The sequence below is a fragment of the Sardina pilchardus genome, chromosome 2, assembly GCF_963854185.1.
Source record: "Sardina pilchardus chromosome 2, fSarPil1.1, whole genome shotgun sequence".
Lineage (NCBI taxonomy): Eukaryota > Metazoa > Chordata > Actinopteri > Clupeiformes > Clupeidae > Sardina > Sardina pilchardus.
The window spans coordinates 37,883,613-37,901,326 of record NC_084995.1 but is presented as its reverse complement, the minus strand read 5'-3'; the positions used below and the strand labels follow the sequence as shown (position 1 = coordinate 37,901,326).

General features: G+C 46.4%; 1 protein-coding gene across 1 annotated transcript; it reads right to left on the bottom strand.

The window, feature by feature from the left end:
- Positions 1-2,001: 2,001 nt before the first annotated feature.
- Positions 2,002-16,890, bottom strand: mmp16b (matrix metallopeptidase 16b (membrane-inserted)). Its single transcript, XM_062530138.1, has 10 exons — positions 16,510-16,890; positions 9,411-9,559; positions 8,328-8,456; positions 6,853-7,157; positions 4,434-4,595; positions 3,671-3,888; positions 3,366-3,504; positions 3,067-3,217; positions 2,521-2,636; positions 2,002-2,419 (listed from the first exon to the last, which is right to left on the bottom strand). The coding sequence occupies exons 1-10, from the start codon at positions 16,633-16,635 to the stop codon at positions 2,049-2,051; spliced, it is 1,866 nt and encodes a 621-aa protein (XP_062386122.1). The 5' UTR covers positions 16,636-16,890; the 3' UTR covers positions 2,002-2,048.
- Positions 16,891-17,714: the final 824 nt, after the last annotated feature.

Below are 17,714 nucleotides of genomic sequence, written 5' to 3'. Positions count from 1 at the left end.
ACATCTGACATTTATTGAACTATTTTGGCTCATTAAACATCCTTCACTAAGTCTAATAAATAAAAATCAGAATCAAATTATGACAACATCCATAAAGGGCATCAGCAAGTTTTGTGGATTATGTCTGCAATGCCACATGTCAACAGTGATGTTGAATAGATCATCTGTACGGCAGAAGACTTCTCTCACACTCCACTGACAGCCTGCCACACACCTATTCATATCAAGTCTACACTACATGAGATATTTACAACATGTTCAAATATACATGTACAGTACTCACTGAGTTGCAAGGCAAAATGGAGTAGGTTCCTCACGTTCAAAAAACATAAGTAAACATCACACACAAAATGAAATTCACACATTCATTTGGGTGTGTGAAGAGACGTCTGGATTCTAAGTATACCGCACATGATCATGTTAGAGGATTGCAATTTCTGTTTAGTCTTATAATGCAGAGTTACCAAAAAAAACGGATATGAATCGGTTAGTTTGATATTCTAAAATATATAAAATGCTCAATGACTTTTTAAAGGAAGGCAATTGACCAGTGCATATCATTCTACTTCCACGTTAAAAATTATGCTCAACCTGGAGAAGTTGATTTTTATAATATAATAGTTCTTCCTATTCACATTTAAACACAAACCATATGAGGAATGTTTTTTTTTCTATCCAGTATTTACTATAACAGTCATCTGTACTATTCTTGACTACACCCATCATGTCAGCTCTGCTTTCGAGACAAAGCAAGTTATGAATTATCAACTCGTCATGAAATTATTATGAGGCATGAAACAATTTAAATTTGACTTCATGCATAATTACTGGGATTTGTCTGTTTGTATATGTATCATAGCACAATACAAGTGCATTGTATGCATGATGAATAACCTCTCCATCATATTTCTGCATTAAGAGACTGAACAATAACATCATGAGTCACTAAAGAATGAAAGCCTTATCTCCTTCCTCCGGATGGCAACAAGGCTAAAGGTGTTGGTGCTTACGATTCTGCCGATCACTGATTACCTGGCTGATCCTTATGCACTTGTAGTGTGCTAATTAACATCCTAAACCACTGGACTGCTCCAAGGACCAGCAAGTCAGAGGTGAGGTAACCTTTACAGTAAAATCTTCCATCTGAACAGCTCACCGCTTACGCACGGACGCGCGCGCACACACACACACATACACACACACACACACACACTGCATACTGTATATACACGCTCTGCCTTGTGCATGGGTACGCACACTCTCACACAAAATGTCAATCTACATAAATACACTTAGATATACACAGAATAAAGTAATTTGTGAATTTAAGGCATTCAAAAAATATTGCAGGTAGAGTTTGGACCTGTTTTTGACAGACTCCTTCAACAGTCTACAATCTCCAGCTCTCAGTTACTACCTCAGGCAAGAGCAAAGATTAAAAAAAAAATACAATGAAATGAGACGATAATAAGCATCAATGAGAGAAACATAAAACGAAAAGCAATCCTCTTTGGAAAGTAAGGTCATATTTGGTTCAGTTGTCAGTCTGCATCCACAGTTAGGTTTTCAGAGGGCCACTCAAGCCCACACTCAAAGTGACGTACCTACAGTGTACAGAAGAGAAAGAAGTCTCTGTCTTCAGCTCTTTATTGTTAGTGTAGTCATTTCATTTTGAAGAAAGACGTAGGTCCAAGATGGCTTTGCACACTCAGGTCTTGTCCTCGTGTTTGGAAGGAAGAGCCAACACCTTCAATCCCAAAAGAAGGAATCCCATTCCTGTCCACAGTCGACCAGCACGGCCTGGTCTTCACACCAAATGACCTGACCTATAGCCTAAACCCAAAGATTTTATGGCAAGACTACTCTCCCAGCTGCTAAATGCCCAATCAGCAAGAGCATCTAGGTGGTCTTAATCTGGGGTGGGGGTATTGGGGGGGGGGGGGGGGGTAGGGTTAGGGGGGACATTGGGCGGGTGAGACTGTGTGAGTGGGAGGGGGGGGCACTTGATGGACAACTCTGCTCCTCCGCGTGGCGCAGCCGTCCCGCTCTCACACCCACTCCTGCATGGAGCGCTTGCAGTACAGTATGTGGCGCTGGGTGTCCTTCCTCTTGAAGCGGAACACCGTGTAGAGGAGCACCATCATGCACAGCGCCAGGATGCAGGGGATGGCGATGGCCACCGCCTTCTCCGTGCCGCCCGCCGCGCTCTCCAGCTTGACGATGATGTCCATGTCCTCGGGGTCGTACTGGTGCTCCTCCTGGTGCGGCGGCGGCGGCGCCCAGTCCGTGTCCGGGTCGATGGGGATGTGGTCGCAGCCCATGAAGTCGCGCAGGACGGAGCGCGGGTAGCCCGGCTCTACTCGCAGCCTCTCGTTGTTGAACTTCCAGTACTCCTTCCCCTTATAGAAATACGTGAATCCTGCAGACAGAGACAGAATGGGAGACGCTGACATCAAACACACTGCTGTACTTGCTGTGTAAACCAAATCTCGGTATGTGTCGCATTATCATGGTCCTTACCACTTGCTTTGTCCACAAAGGCGCCCTGTGGGGATTCTGGGATACCCTTCCAAACAGTAATGGGTTTGGGGTAACCAGGATCCATGGTCCTCAATTCCTCGTTATATCTCCAGTATCTGCACAGGATGCAAGGCATTAAGCAGACAGAATGAGGACAATGCATCAGCCAGACTTCACTAGACAGCAGGACCTGCTTTAGCACTATGTGTTTGTTTTTTTTTTGCGATTTTTCCTCACATTTCCACAACCACAAATGTGCCCCCACCCCCCTCCCCTCATCGCTTTTTTGTCCCGCTTTCAAATAGGGGAGCAGCAGGCAGCAGTTATGAACTTTGTCATACTATTTATTTCCTGCCAAGAATGCTGCAGTACTACACACGGCTAAGGGTGCTTGCTTTTTTCCCTGGACTCTCTAATGACTTTGCCATTGCAACTTGGCAGCTCCACATAATTAAGCACAATCATTAGGGGCAGTAGCAGCGCTCGCGCAGGAATGCAGCGGCGTGCCGAGGGACAGAGGCGGTTGGGCCTGCGTGCGACACCAACCTGTCTCCTTTGAAGAAGTACGTCTTAGCAGGCTCCTCCCACCAGACGGCCGTCTCGATGCTCTGAGTGGGCATGCCAGAGCCAAACAGGGAGATATCCTTAGGATACGTAGGCTGCAGGGTGGTGTCTTTAAATACCCAGAAGCGGTTCCCTTCGAGAATGTCGGTGAATAAACAGAGAGACAAAAATACAGACGCGTGTGTCGCGTGAGTCATCTCTACATTGAGAGCAAATAACGTTTTATTGTACGAAAGCAGGCAGGAGAAGCAAGCTATAATGATCAGTTCAGTCATTCTCACCTTTGAAGAAAACAAACTTCCCTTCGCTGTTCTCATAGACTGCATCAATCTTGGGAGGCAGTCCTCTCCAGAAGTAATTGATCTGCATTGGATAGCCCGGCACCACAGAGTTATCTCGCACCCTCCAGAACCACTGGTCCTAGAGAGAGAAAAGAACACAAAACAAGAACTTAGCACAGTAACTCTTTGAAATGTTTTAGGTGAAAACTGCATTAACGACATCAATACACACATCCTTAAGAATGTAATGACCTTTTTTCAATGAATTTTAATGACAAAAAGAAAACCAAATAGACCAAAAGTACCTTAAAAACGAACAGTTCCTTTCTCAGGATGGCTAGGGTGTTGAATCCACCATCGCAGATATTTGGCTTGGAGTTTTGGTTCGTGGTCTTCGTCTTCTGCGGGGGCCGGTGGGGTCGGCTCTGGCGGTCGGGCTTGCGAGGGTCCGAGGGCGGCAGCTGGCGTGGAGGTGCTGCTGTGGTCAGCAGCCTGGTGGGCTGGGGGTTCTTGTCCGGAGGACCTGGTAAGGCAAGAGAGATCCGAGAGGTCTTACAAATGCAGGCGACTGGTCTGACGATGATCCATTGAGGTGCGCTGAGTGAATGACAGGAAGTGGTACAAGTACTGGTACCAGCTGATACCAACTAGACTTACATAGTGCTTTTCAAGGTATCTAAGGTTGCTTTGCAAAATAATAACATAGAAAATCACAGAAGGAGGGTAATAGCCTAAGCTCGGGTAGTCTGGGTGTGGTAGGTGGATTTTGAGGAATTTGTTTTGAAAGTGTCCAGAGATTTGGCAGAGCAGATCCCATCCGGGAGAGTGTTCCAGAGAGTGGGGGCTGACACACGAACAGCTCGCAGCTGGGTAGAGGGAGTGGGAGTCCTCTTATCTAGCTCTGGGGTACATGGCAAATAAACTCATTTCCCAAACAGTTGGCATGTTCCTTTAAAAGAAAACAATTTGGTTTGCCAGCAGTGTCTTCAATTGGTATGCCTCAACAAGAGGTCTCATTCATTCTATAGATGAAGGATTGGACTGCCACACGCCCTCCAGATAACTCACCATAGATCTTCTGAATGCCTTGTAGATCATCATGCGGTAGCTTGAAGCTCTCTGTGTCCATGTACTGATAGAAAGGAGCCATGATGGCAGTGGGGTCGTTGGAGTGTTCCAGTCCAAGAGCATGGCCCAACTCATGCACTGCCACCAGGAAGAGGTCATTGCCTGTAAAAAAGACAGAGTTCCAGAAATATATATATATATTTAATATATAAGTCGTTACCTTTGCTACCAGCTCTGCATACTTTGACTTGCAGAGGTAAGAGAATGTGGCTGGTAAGAACACACAGGGCCAGTGGAGATAGGTGCTAGAGGCTTTGTAGCAGCTACAAAACTTCTTGTAGATTTTGGTTTTCGAGGAAAGTCACTGAAAGAAGCTACTGAAGTTACTGAAGATTTTTTTAATATTGCTTGGCATGTTGCTGATTGGATCATAAACCGCCACAGCAAGGAAGAGGAATGACTGAAGAATTTGTAGGTATTTGTTGGTATTTGTGGATGCCTACATCAAGGGCTTGTGGTCTGTCTGGTTATGTTGCTGCTAAAGGATCATAAACAGCCACAGCAACGGAGAGAAATGACCAGAGAATTTGCTGATACTTGTTGGTGCCTTCATCAAGGGTTTGCATTTTGTTTGTATATGTTGCTGATTGGATCATGACTGGCCACAGCAACGAAGAGGACTGACTGAAGAGTTTGTTGGTATTTGTCGGTGCCTGCATCAAGGGCTTACTGTTTGTTGGCAGAGAACCCATCATGAGTGCGGAGGGGGGTGAGTCTGGGATGCCAGATACCACTGTTGAGCCTTCTGGAGGTGTCCTGGGTCTAATTCAATAAAACACCCGTGAAGGAAGGGGCCGGCTTGATAACTGTTGATGATGTTTTTTTTGTCCACAAAGGTTGATTTGTTTGTGATCTTGTTTTTGCCAGTAAATAGGCTTGGTTCTTTATTGGCTGTTGTTTGAAATGCCCTACTTATAGTACTCGGAATTTAACATCTCTCCTGTGTATGTTTAAAATCACCACCAAAGCAGTCCCAGAGCCTCCAACACTCCTTTCTATGGGAGAGTACTAGGCCCAGGCAGTGGATGTTTCAGGTGTGCTTTGTTTGTTTATTGTGCTTTCACAATAATGTGGATTGTTGTGCAATGTAACAACAGCTGGCATGGATTTTTAGTTAAGTAGCGTGTTTCAGATTATATTCTTGTCTGTAATCTGGGGTCATGGCATTTCGGTGCATCACATTCTCAGATAAGCTAACTGACAGTGAGAGGCTAGTAGGGACTGCATGGTGATCTGAACACGTGCACTAGTTCAGCAAAAACACAGGAGAAAATCACGTCCTTGCCACGGGGGCAGAGGAAGGGTACTGTCTTACACAACATGCCATGAGTGAACCTATGTTGCCCCGAAACACAGGCAAGTAAAAATACACACATGCACATTGCACAAGAGTGAAACAAACAAAAAAACAAAACAAACACACAGGGGCTCCACTGACAGTAAACACCCCAGGGCTTGTCTCACTAAGCACTATACGTGTGCATGACAAATGTTGGCTTCAGGAATCCAGCGTGATACAGTGTATAAAACGTGGGCATGTCCATTAATTCCTGAGCCATACTGCGCCCACTATCACCTCTCCTGACCTTGACTTTCGTCAGGCTACTTCATAGGCTAGCGTAACTACGGGACTTTCAGCGGAGGCTCTGCTTCCTGACACGGACGCTCTGTGGTAGCATCATCAAGGAACAGAGAGTCCTCTGCGATTCTAATTTAATTATAGGAGAACAAGATGGAAGACAACCTTAAAGCCATTTCACTGTCACCGACAGATTTGTATTACTCCATAAACTCTCCCCATTCCAGGCTAAGCAGTGTGGCGTATCGCAGATCAGATAACACTCTGGTCAACATTCGAAATAATCCCGCGACCTCCAGAGAAGAGCCGTGACCCGGCGCCGTTAATGGGTTAAATGAAAGGCCGCAATTAGGATTCAGAGCACAGCGCCAGCGCGGAAGCCAAAAGCGGGTGCTATCAGCCTGCCAGACAGCCGTGTGAGTGCGGCTGGCTAATGCCCGCGTGCGCTGCTATCCATTATCGCCATGCTGGAGCGCTTGTCTTAAAAGCACTCAGGTCTAGCAGTCTAGGTAATTAAGGTTAAGTGCCTCTGGATGCAACACAGTGGCGGATCTGATTACCCCATCAGAGAGTGGCTTCAGCCACCCAATAATATTCACCGCAACCACTACAATCCCCACCCCCCCCCCTCCCCCCCGTCCGCCCCGTTCTCCACCCTCCCACCCCATCCATCCGTGCCATCCGTACTCCATAGGCACGTATAGGCCCACGCATGCCCACGCACAAATGCCCCAAGACAGGGGGGGTGGCTGATATTGTTTGCGGAGCTCACTATCTCACCATCGTGGTTAGGGTTGCCAAGGGTCCAGGGCTCGTCCGAGTCAAAGTGGGTGTCCCCGCCGATGCCAGGGCCTGGGAAGTAGGCGTGAGCCAGGAAGCCCCCCTCGCCGTCGAAGGGGGAGCTGTCGCCATGGAAACCTGAGGCGAAGATGATGGTGATGTCCACCTCTCGCCTGCCGCTCTCCAGAGCGCTGTACGGCACGGCCTCGAAGCGCAGCGGCGTCACGCCCTGCCACACGTCGAACGCCCGGCGGATGGCGGCGTGGGTCTCCTCGTTTCCCACCTTGGGTGTGAAATTCTTTAGGCTGGAAAAGAAGGAGGACAGAAACTATAAAAAATATGCTGGCTTTTCAAGTTTGTCTTCTGGCCTCAATCCATTTGAAGGCTCATTGTGTTGCCCTAGATGGACTGTTTTTATGTTTTATATTTTAAAAATGGAGATGAATTTGATGTTTGATGATTAATTTGAGCTGTTTTTGCTGCATGGAGTAATATGTGACAAGCACTGAATAAAGACAAATATCTTGGCACTGAATGTAATTCGCGCGCCATGGCTGTGTCTGAACAACAAATTAGGCGATCAATGAATTCTCCTGCAGTCTAGGTCACATAGATAAAGAATGAAGGAGCGCTATGATGAAGGAAACCAACACTTCCAGGCAGCGCTGAAACAATCATCTACTGATGTGGGACTGCAACATCCACATCCACACAAACACACACACACACACACATACAAACCAAAACTCACAAAACCTGGAAATGGTGAGAAAGCAGTTTTTCCTCCCCCCAAAAAAACCCATAGTCCCTCGAATCCTAGAAGCTTGAGAGTTTACTTTTAAACTGTTCCAGCCGCAGTAGCTTTGCTGAACTTTCACATTCAAGCCTTTATCTCTCGCTGACAGACACAGAGAAATGGAAAATCTCCTCTCCTCTCTTCCTCTGATTTTTTTTCCCCCAGCAAGAGGAGCAGTCAGCAGCCTGTCCCCTTCCTCCACTGATTTACATCCCATTTGCATAGGTGCCTCAGCAATTAAAACATAATCACAGGAGCAAGGATTTGAATACATCATTTTTGTTATCACATGCTCTAGTCGGTCTAGTCTAAATTGGGGTGAGAGTAGGCTACCTTATATTTCCTCCCTGCCTTCACTAAATGTAAACTTACGAGCTTTAGAATTACGTTCCTGAAAGGTTAGAGATAAGCGCAAGGCAGTGAGGAGGTTTCTAAATTACGTGTGCCAGGTCTCAGTTGCAGTGGCAGAAATCGGAGAGAAAATGTATTCATGGCGGTTTTAGCCTATGCGACTTCATGGAACATGCTGGACGTTTTCTTTTTTTTTTACGTCACTGCGAGTGACGCGGTGACTAACTCGAAAACAGCTTGTTAAAGGTCACTGAAGTTCCCGCCGAGCCCCCGTCTCATCGCCCCGCGCCGGTCAAGTCATCGTCCATCCACACTCACTCACGCCCACCTGTATGTGATGTGCGCATGCTGCCACTTCTGGCCCGTCAGGGCGTAGCGCCGCTTGCGGGACCGGGAGCCGGAGCTGGACACGTCCCTGAGCTGGTCCGGGACTCCGCACCGAGGCCTTCTCATCCAGCTGCGGGGACAGAGCATAGACGTGAGCACATCTGGACACTACGTCTTCATCAGCATTCTTTTCCTGGCGGTGGCTGAGCAGGTTAATGCTCTCTGTCTCAGGCCCCCTAAGGGCCCTGTGTGGCTGACCACAAATCCTGCTCTCTGAGTTGCTGTTGGTTGACTACTGACGTCTATTTTTAGCGTGGGCTACTAGGAGTGTTTGTATCCCGCTGCACAAGATTCACTATCACCACATGTTGTTTGTAATGGCTGCCACTTTTCATTAATGCCTGTGCAGCAGATAGATCATGGCTGAAAGGTAGCCTACTCCACAAAGCTCCCGTCACCACCAACAACAGCCACCATTCAGCATTGACAAGTGCCGTGTTTTGAGCCACTGAGAAATCATCTTCGCTGTTCTGCTCTAACAATACATCCTAATTAAAAAATATTAGCAGTTCGGTAATAATTATGCACACACACACTCACACACACATGGTATGCACTTTCAGCACCTTATGTTATATAATGTATAATCAGTCTCTGTGTTGTGTGTGAGTGTGTGTTTTTGTGTCTGTGTGAGTTGTGAATGTATGTGTCAGTATGAAGTTATACGTTGGGTTGCTCAACCATTCTTTTCATCCTGAACTTACAATTTTACATACTGAATCTCAGTAGGCCTACATGATGTTTGTGGGCAGACTATCCTGTTAACAAATTTTTTTTCTGAGCGAATGCAATTATCTAAAATACTGTGCATGTTTGAGAAACAGACTCTCTCTCTCTCTCTCTCTCTCTCTCTCTCTCTCTGTATGTGTGTGTGTGTGTATTGCATTGCATTGCATCGTTTTCAATTGGGATCGCTGATGATGGGCTAGACCCGAAATGTTTGTCTCCCATTTTTTTTTATAATTCAGCTTTTGTGTGCGACTTCTTTTCTTTTTCTGTGTATTGCATCTGAAATGAAGCTCACCTTATGGTGTTTCTGTTCAGTGTCCCAGTGACATTAAGGCCATAAAGGCGTTGCATGGCAGCAATGGCTGAATGCATGGTCTGCGCTGAGCGCAACGCAGCCATGCCAGAATCTGTGTGGGGGAGATAGCCATACTGCTGCAGCCAAGCCTAGAGAAGAGAGAGAGAGATAGAGAGAAACAAGTGAGAAAGAAAGAGGGATGGAAAAAAGAAGAGACAGACAGCAGGAGAGAAAGAGAGGGAGATTGTATCATGAGCTGCTTTTTGCTTAGACTTCGTCTTAGCCACACATAGACAGTCCTACATTTTAACAACCGTGCCCTCATAATGCTTTTCCCTAACCACACACACACAATGCTACAGACGTACAGTATGATTACTTCTTCTCATATGAATTACATTTTTGTACCGAATGCTTAAACCCTAACCGTGATTCTTATAGCACAGTTTCTAAAATGATTAATACTTATAGCAACGCCACTCACTGAGTTTGCAAAACTAAAAGCACAAACACAGTTTTGCACTCAGTTTGCAATTTTGTAACACACACTTTGCAAAATTGTAAGCACAATCCACTGAACAGCACTCCTTTTGCGGAACTGTGAACTCACTGCTTTACACTCAATTTCCAAATGATCAACACACTCCAAGCAAAACTATACACATGTACAGTATGGCCATTATGTAGACTATTTTGCCAACTGTCTGGCACACTGTCACACGTGAAAACTGTTTTTAGATAACTAGATCAATTTGCAACCAGCCTTATGCACTATAAATAAGCAAATTGCAAATCACTCCATAAGGCTATGAGAAATACAGCAGCGCATTATTGAGGACGACACCACCTTCCAAAACACACACACACACACACACATTGAGCATGTTTGTGTTATGCCGTGTACTTGCCCGCAACAGAATCCGAATGAAAACAAATCTACAGAGTCCCTTTTGAAAGAAACAGTGACCGTGTAAATCAACTGCGATATGGCTATGTGCAGGTAAGCTATAGTATCATCGGTGCTGAATCTGGAAGTTCATACTGTAGTGCTGTGCATGGCCCTGCTGTGCTGCATTTGTTCTGTCTTGTACAGAGAGTGATGGAGCTCGAGGGTCATGAGCTGCTTTTTTGTGGATGAGGCAGGTTTTAACCTCACTAAAACAAGGAGATGTGGCAGGAACATTATTGGACACCATGCCATAATCAATGTCCCAGGACAATGTGGTGGTAACATAACCATGTGTGCAGTTATTATAATTCAAAATGGTGTTGTTCACCATCATGCAACCCTAGGCCCAATATAACACTGCACACATTATTACATTCCTTGACGCCTTACATGAACATGACATGCTCACTAATGTTCAGAGACCAGAGCAGACCAGATACGTCGTCATCATATGGGACAATGTTAGTGTCCATGGGGCTGCTTTGGTCCGCAACTGATTTACACATCACCCACCCTTCACTGTACTCAATCTCCCCCCATACTCTCCATTTTTGAATCAAATCGAAGAGTTCTCTGCCTGGAGCTGGAAGGTTTATGACCATCATCCCCATCACATAGCCCTTTTACAGGCAATGGAGGAGGCATGTGGGGATGTTGACCAGGCATCATGCCAGGCCTGGATACAGAATTCCAGAAGATATTTTCACCGGTGCCTTGGACTACAGGACATTGCATGTGATGTGCACAACATTTTGTGGCCAGACCCAGAGAGACAACACGATGTAGACTGGTTTTGAAACTCTGTGAAATTACTATTTTGTGTTAGCCTGGCTAGCGCCTACCACTTCTCAAATGAGACGTGGTCTGGCAACCAGACGTTCATTTTCTCGTATTTGAAAAAAAATGCCCAGATCCGTTCATTGGGCACCACGGATGTCTATCAAATGCGTCTGTGCATAGCTCATCATCGTCTTGCTTTCCCCCCTGTTCTGTGATTGGTCCCCTATCTCAGGCAAAAATTAGGGCGGTAGTTTCCAGACTGCCTTAGCATCGTGAATTAAATCACTGCCCAAGGCAGGATGGGACCACTCAGGCTAATTTTGTGTTTTGATTTGGAAAAAAAAACACTTGTGTTTGTTTTGATGTGTGTATATAAACACCAAAGTTTGGATCCCTGCATGTTTACAGAACTACAATGTTTTCCTGACTTAGTGAAAGGTTTTCTTATTTGTGTGTAAAGCTTTGCAAAAACAGCCAGTAGATACAAAAAAATGTGCTTAAGCAATCAAAAAAAACTGTAATGAATGAATTTATGAAGAATATTTTGATGATTACATTATTATTGCACCTGATAGTACAAAGACAGGACAAAATACTTCCATCCTGTCACTTCCCTGAAGAGTTTTGATAGTGTCCATGTCAGGACTAAACACAGCCAGTATTTATAACACGTTTCCCTGACTGCTCCAGTGAATAACAGCTGGCCTGTGGGCACAGCTAAAAGCCACAGATGGCAGCGCAAAAGCAGTGCATTGTGGGTAGCCTGTCATAATGCTAGTCCACAGTAAATGCACTTATCTGCTGGTTCCTGTACATTCAGGAGTGTGGGGTATAACACATATGCACACGTTTTGTGTTTTGGTGCATATGCATGCCCACACACAAACACACCAACAGATTGTCTTCTTTTTATATTTTACATTAAAACACAGCAAACGATTGTGAGAATCACCAGATTGACCAGCCCTTAGCTCTCATGTTTGCACCCACTCATCACTGCAAGATGGCTCCGAGGCTCGGGGAGGATGCCACATGAGCAGTGCTGGCCAACGTCACAGGTATGCCTCCATGGCGACTCGGCAGCCGCGAGCGCTCACGCGGACCCTGACGACAGGGAGCCGATCCGCCACGTCCTATCCTTCCTCTCCATCAGCCCCTCGTAGAGTGGCCCGGCACATGACCTCCCACTCCCGCACAACGCGGCCGCCAGGAAGTCAGGGAACGCACCAGCTGCACGAGTGTGTGTGAGTTTGAGTGTGTGTGTGTTTGAGTGTGTGTGTGTGTGTGTGTGTGTAGGGCAGTACATGTCAATAATTCATCAGGCCAGGCTGTGTGGGCTCCTCCGGCTGGCTCCCACCAGCCCGGTGGGCACATGCCCAGGACTCTCCATGGAAATGAAGCACCGGCAGGATACAGCGCATTCGTCTTAGCCCGGTATCGCTTCCTCTCAATTATTCAGAGGCAGGCCATCCATGTGCTACTGCGATATTGCTCACTGAGAGGGTCTGCATGAATAATGCGTCCGCGCAGACCGCATGTCCTCGTGCACAAATAGCACATCAAGATACCGTATAAATGGATATGTCAGATCAGGCCGGGACATTAAAGTCTGCATTAATAGTTAGGGCCAGCAAATGAATGATGGGCATCAGAGATGAGGCGCGGTGGGAGTGTGCGAGATACAACCCTCAAGGCTATAGGGAAGATATGGAAATATTTTACATTGATAAATAGGAACTGTTGTGCCTCCGCGGGAGTCCAAGTAGTGGGCAGCGCCATGCTGTGCGGGGCTGCTGGTGAATGGGCTCTGCTGACGGCAGGGCCAGGGCGTCTGCTGCGCCGCGCTGGGCATCACGCCGCGGCATGGGCACAGTCTGATTCACTGCTGGTCCGGCGCCACTGTGAGTGATGCGTTGTTGTGTTCCCGTACTCGGGAGTGTTGTTGTCAGTCACTCCCACCCCTTCGTCGTCACAGCTCTTGTTTACCACTGTCCGGTGTCCCAGCAGCACACACTGTCAGTGATGCAACCCACAGGGCCGAGAAAACAAATCACTTTAGACTCAACAGGGCTCAAACTGAATCCAGTGAACTTCAGCCTACTGGGCCTACATTTGTACTCTCTACTGCAGGGGCATTAAAACTTTTCACAGGGAGTCCCACTGTGGTGTTGTTTACTGTTTTCTTTCAGAGGAATAGAACTGAGAAGTGAAGCTAGCGGAAAAGGGTGATGTGACCAGAAAACAAACGACAAACGACAGCAGCTAATGAAAATGGCCTGTGTAGAGATCATTTCTCAAGAAATGGTCAGAATGAAACTAGGAGAAACATCCGACAATGCATCAGGTTGGAAAGGACTGGAGATACAGTAGTAAGGCATAATAACACATATTTTTTATTGTAAAAACAGAAGGCGGTTTCCACCACTGTAAACTAGCCACCTCCATTCTGATCGGCTGAACAGTCAATCTTTTTTTCCAAGAAAGACAGAAACTAGTTTAAATTTAACTTACACTTGGTGAAGGTGTAAATGTTCTATTATATATATTTTGATATCATTTGAAGTGACTCTTTAGTCTTTATGCAAATAAAAAACATATCAGAGACTCACTAGAGAGAATCCGTGCACCAGTACCTATACAGCAGCGCGAGAACCACTACTCTTCTGTGATATTCAGGGCAAACCCAATTTCAGTTTCGCAGAATACAAATATTTTCCTTAGCAACATTTGGTGTTAATGCTAGTGCATATTGAAATGCAGGTTCCCCCTGTCGTTGCACTTCCTGTTTGTGCGCCCGTGCCCGTGCAGGTTGGCTGCGAGGTCACAGTCAGGCTCAGCCAATCCCGGCGAACGAAAACAACCACGCAGCTCCTCTTCACTTCACTTCCCTCCACTACACTAACCCACAGCTGTCTCCCTGCTACCCAGCTGCCTGTGCACCGACTCACTTCAGGCTCTCAGAGCTATCACTGCCACGCCAGCTAATCCTCTCTCGCCCCCCACCCGCCCCTCCCTCCCTCCATCTCTCTCTCTCTCTCCATCTCTCTCTCTCTCTCACACTCTCTCTCTGTCTCTCTCTCTCCCTCCATCTCTCACGCTCTCTCTCTCTCTCTCTCTCTCTCTCTGATTCCTGCTCCTGAGCCAAACAACCCCTTTATCCGCTTTATATGCCTTTAATCAGCTGTGTGTTTGCTTGGCCCTCACTGCTGTGCTAAGTCACAGGTTCCAGACCTTCATAAGTAAATGATATTGTGAGGCTACATGTGCATTTGCAAATGGGACGCCTTTCCCACGTTTTTTTCCAAATGCTCCGTCGGTTTTCCTGATGATTGCCTAACGCACCTTACAGCCCCATGCTTTCATTAAGGTGATGCAGGGGGCTGGCTCCGCGAGACACTTTCCCCCGCGGCGGCGTGTGTTTACTCCAGGGCCCGTGTTTAGACTGATGTCCATCATCAGTGACAGCTCCCGCAAACAACAAGCGCACATGGGCCACAGTAGCCAAAGCACCTTGGCTAATGGCATTGTGCAGATGCATTGGAGACGGCAGACTGCATATCTCTGATTGCATTCCCGGAGTCACACTCCGATGAAAATGAGTGGCCTTTCGACGGGATGGAGCCTGGTGTGGCTGTGTGTTGGCCAATTAGTCGCCTAAAGTGCACACAACATGTGACAGACACACACACACACACACACATACATACACATACAGTACACGCACACATGCACACACACACACAAACACACATACTGTACACACACACACACACACACAAAGCTCTCCAGCTAAAGCTGTATGCAGCCTTGTACGCCCCATGGGCACTTCACGTGACTTTGACGTCTCCTATTCTCACTGCTCCCACTCCTTATCCCAATCTTTAATTGGCGGCCCTGTCCTGTCTCCTGTGCCGGGGTGCAGTGGTTCCCTGAGTGCCCTGTGTGCTGGAAGTCCCAGCCTGATCCCAGGCCTGCGATGGCAGCCCTCCCCAGGCGTAGCCGCACTCCCACACTATTAATCAAGCTAATACGAATCCAGTGACCTGAGCAGTGAGTGCTGTATGCAGCAGCAAACCGCCGCCACTGCCAGCGTCCACAGCCCTTCGACTGCACACAGCGGACGGTCAGTGCAGTATGGGTAGCCCCATACATTTACCCACAGCAGAGCAGAAACAAGCTGGGGGTTACTCGTATCCAGGTCACTGCCTTGATCCCTTCAGCACAAATGGCCAGGGGGGGGTGGGGGGAGAGAGAGAACAGTGGACAGTGGTCAAGGACGCAGAAATACATGCCATTGATTTAGTCAGCACACTTTTTTTTTTAATCCGAAGAATCTGACAGGACGAGGATGATGTTTTTTATCTGCTATGTTAAATACTTGCTCTGATCCTCTGAGTCTGCACACTTCTATTCAGTACGTTCTGAACAGATGGACTAAAAAATGTCTTGGTGCTGAAAATAGTTTGTGGCGTCCTGGCTGATCATCGTCCTTTACAGGTTCATGATCGCAGTGCTCCTATGAGGGGGAAAACAGCATTCTGTTTGAATCCTGCTGCCAAAACAGGAGCAGATGTGAGATTCTGTTTTTATCTAGTGGCGCTAGCACTGAATCTGCTCCACTCTCAGCAGGTCTGACACTAAATAATATGGGCCAGAGGGTCTAAATCTTATTACATAACACCATGTCCTGCTAAAATCTTAATCTAGACGGGCATATCTAAGGGAAGCAGTGATATAGACAGAGACCAACCCTCATTAAAAGCTTGCCATTCATAACATCTTTAGATGTTAGATGGTATTACACAGACAAATTTATGTAAGACTGTGTTTGCTTATAGGTGCTCCATCATTAATACGATTTTGGGCTTCTTCCTCGGGGTCAACACCCATACCATGTGTGTTCTTGTGTCATGTCTTGTCAGTCATTCCATTGAAGAAATTGTTAGAATGAGGTGTCACATTCACTTTTCCGTTTATAGTGGCTGAGCACATGAAGTGAACACAGCAACATCTCTGTAGCCTACAGCTGGCATGAACTTAATCTAAATTCTACAATGATAAAAGGATAGAATGCAAAAGAATTCATGCCACTCGGGCCATGTTAGAGAAAACCAACATCAATAGCTAAGCGTAAGCATACATATTCCATGTCCATGCAGTCAATTCCTCTGTGAGCTACTGTTTCAAAATGTGATCATACTGGCATGACGATAATGATGCCCAGCTACTGCAGTCCGACACAACGCAATTATGTTTCTATTCATTCCGGGGGACTGTCTTTGCATGTGATTCGTAAAGAACGGGAGTCATCCAGCAGGGCCAGCGGACTCGCAGTCTCAACACCCAACCCCAGAACTGGGCCAAGCTTACCTCCACGCTGAAGTGATCCTCTTCTCCGGACACGGCACATAAAATCCACAGCGAAGTGTGCAGCCATAGCACTCCTGCGCACGTATGTTCCAGTCTTTTCCGCTTATGGAATGATTTAAAAATCATGTTTATGTCTTACGTGTGATGCTAGAGTAAATACAAAATCTGTCGAGGTGTTGTCCAGAAATCCTCGCGCGTCAGATGAGAAAAGCCATTAGGATCCGAGAGATGCTGCGACCTACACAGACGAGTGTTGGGGCATGGAAGACATGCATCCATGAAACTGCACTGGTGCTGCGGAATGGTTAACCACACTCCATCTCCGATTTTTGATGCCAGGCTCGATTATCTTGGCAACGCATTTCCGCTGCTCTTGACAGTCACCTTCCCAGTTGCCCAGTCTGCCTTCCTGCAAGCAACATTTATGCGCGTATGCGATGATACCCACGGGTTGGCGCCTGCGCTTTGATTGTCTCAGCAGCACGGCTTGGAGTTCACCTCCCCCCGCTCCCCACATATCCTTCGTAGGGAGTAGCGCCGTCCATATGCGCGAATTCAATTCAGCTTATAAAGCTAACTTCTGCTAAATCGAATAGACATACGACAACTAGATATAAAATAGACATATGTTCCAGGCATGTTATTTCTGATGATGAATTGGTCAATATTGTGGCACAGTTGAATTAAAACATATATTACAAATCATGACACGTGTGAAACTAGTCAGTAAAAATTAGTATTATATCATTTATCAATTTGTTTTCAGTGAAGTATAAGCGAGAAGACAACATTACTGACTGATTACTGAAGCACCTGCTAATGCAGATCCTCTCTTTTCTAGAGAGGGCCGAAATTCATCCAACCCCTAGGTGGTGATATTTCGTCAGAATTGTTCGAGTACTAAAGGCTGTGTTTGCCACTTCATAGACAGCCAGCTGTAGACTTCCTTGTGCAGTTTCTCTTCATTCTGTCATTCATTAAGACATCAATTTTAATTTCTCCTCCTTTTTAGCTTCCCATTCAGACCATGGTCACAAATGGCTGATGACCACTATCAAACTCTTTTTTACTCACAGGCTCATCAAATGACCAGTAAAGCTATTTTCACAAAGACTTGTAGTGTGCGGATTCTTCCCTTAGATATCCAGTCACTTTTAATCCTGCACCTCACACGGATGAGCGGTGATTTTTTACCTTTTTGCTTA

Bases quoted from the DNA above. Each gene is read 5' to 3' on its own strand.
- mmp16b (XM_062530138.1), bottom strand. From the start codon at position 16,635: ATGATTTTTAAATCATTCCATAAGCGGAAAAGACTGGAACATACGTGC. The intron at 9,560-16,509 runs GTAAGCTTGGCC...TCTCTTCTCTAG, and splicing joins AGGATCACTTCAGCGTGGAG to GCTTGGCTGCAGCAGTATGG. The intron at 3,218-3,365 runs GTGAGAATGACT...ACATTCTCGAAG, and splicing joins GAAGTTTGTTTTCTTCAAAG to GGAACCGCTTCTGGGTATTT.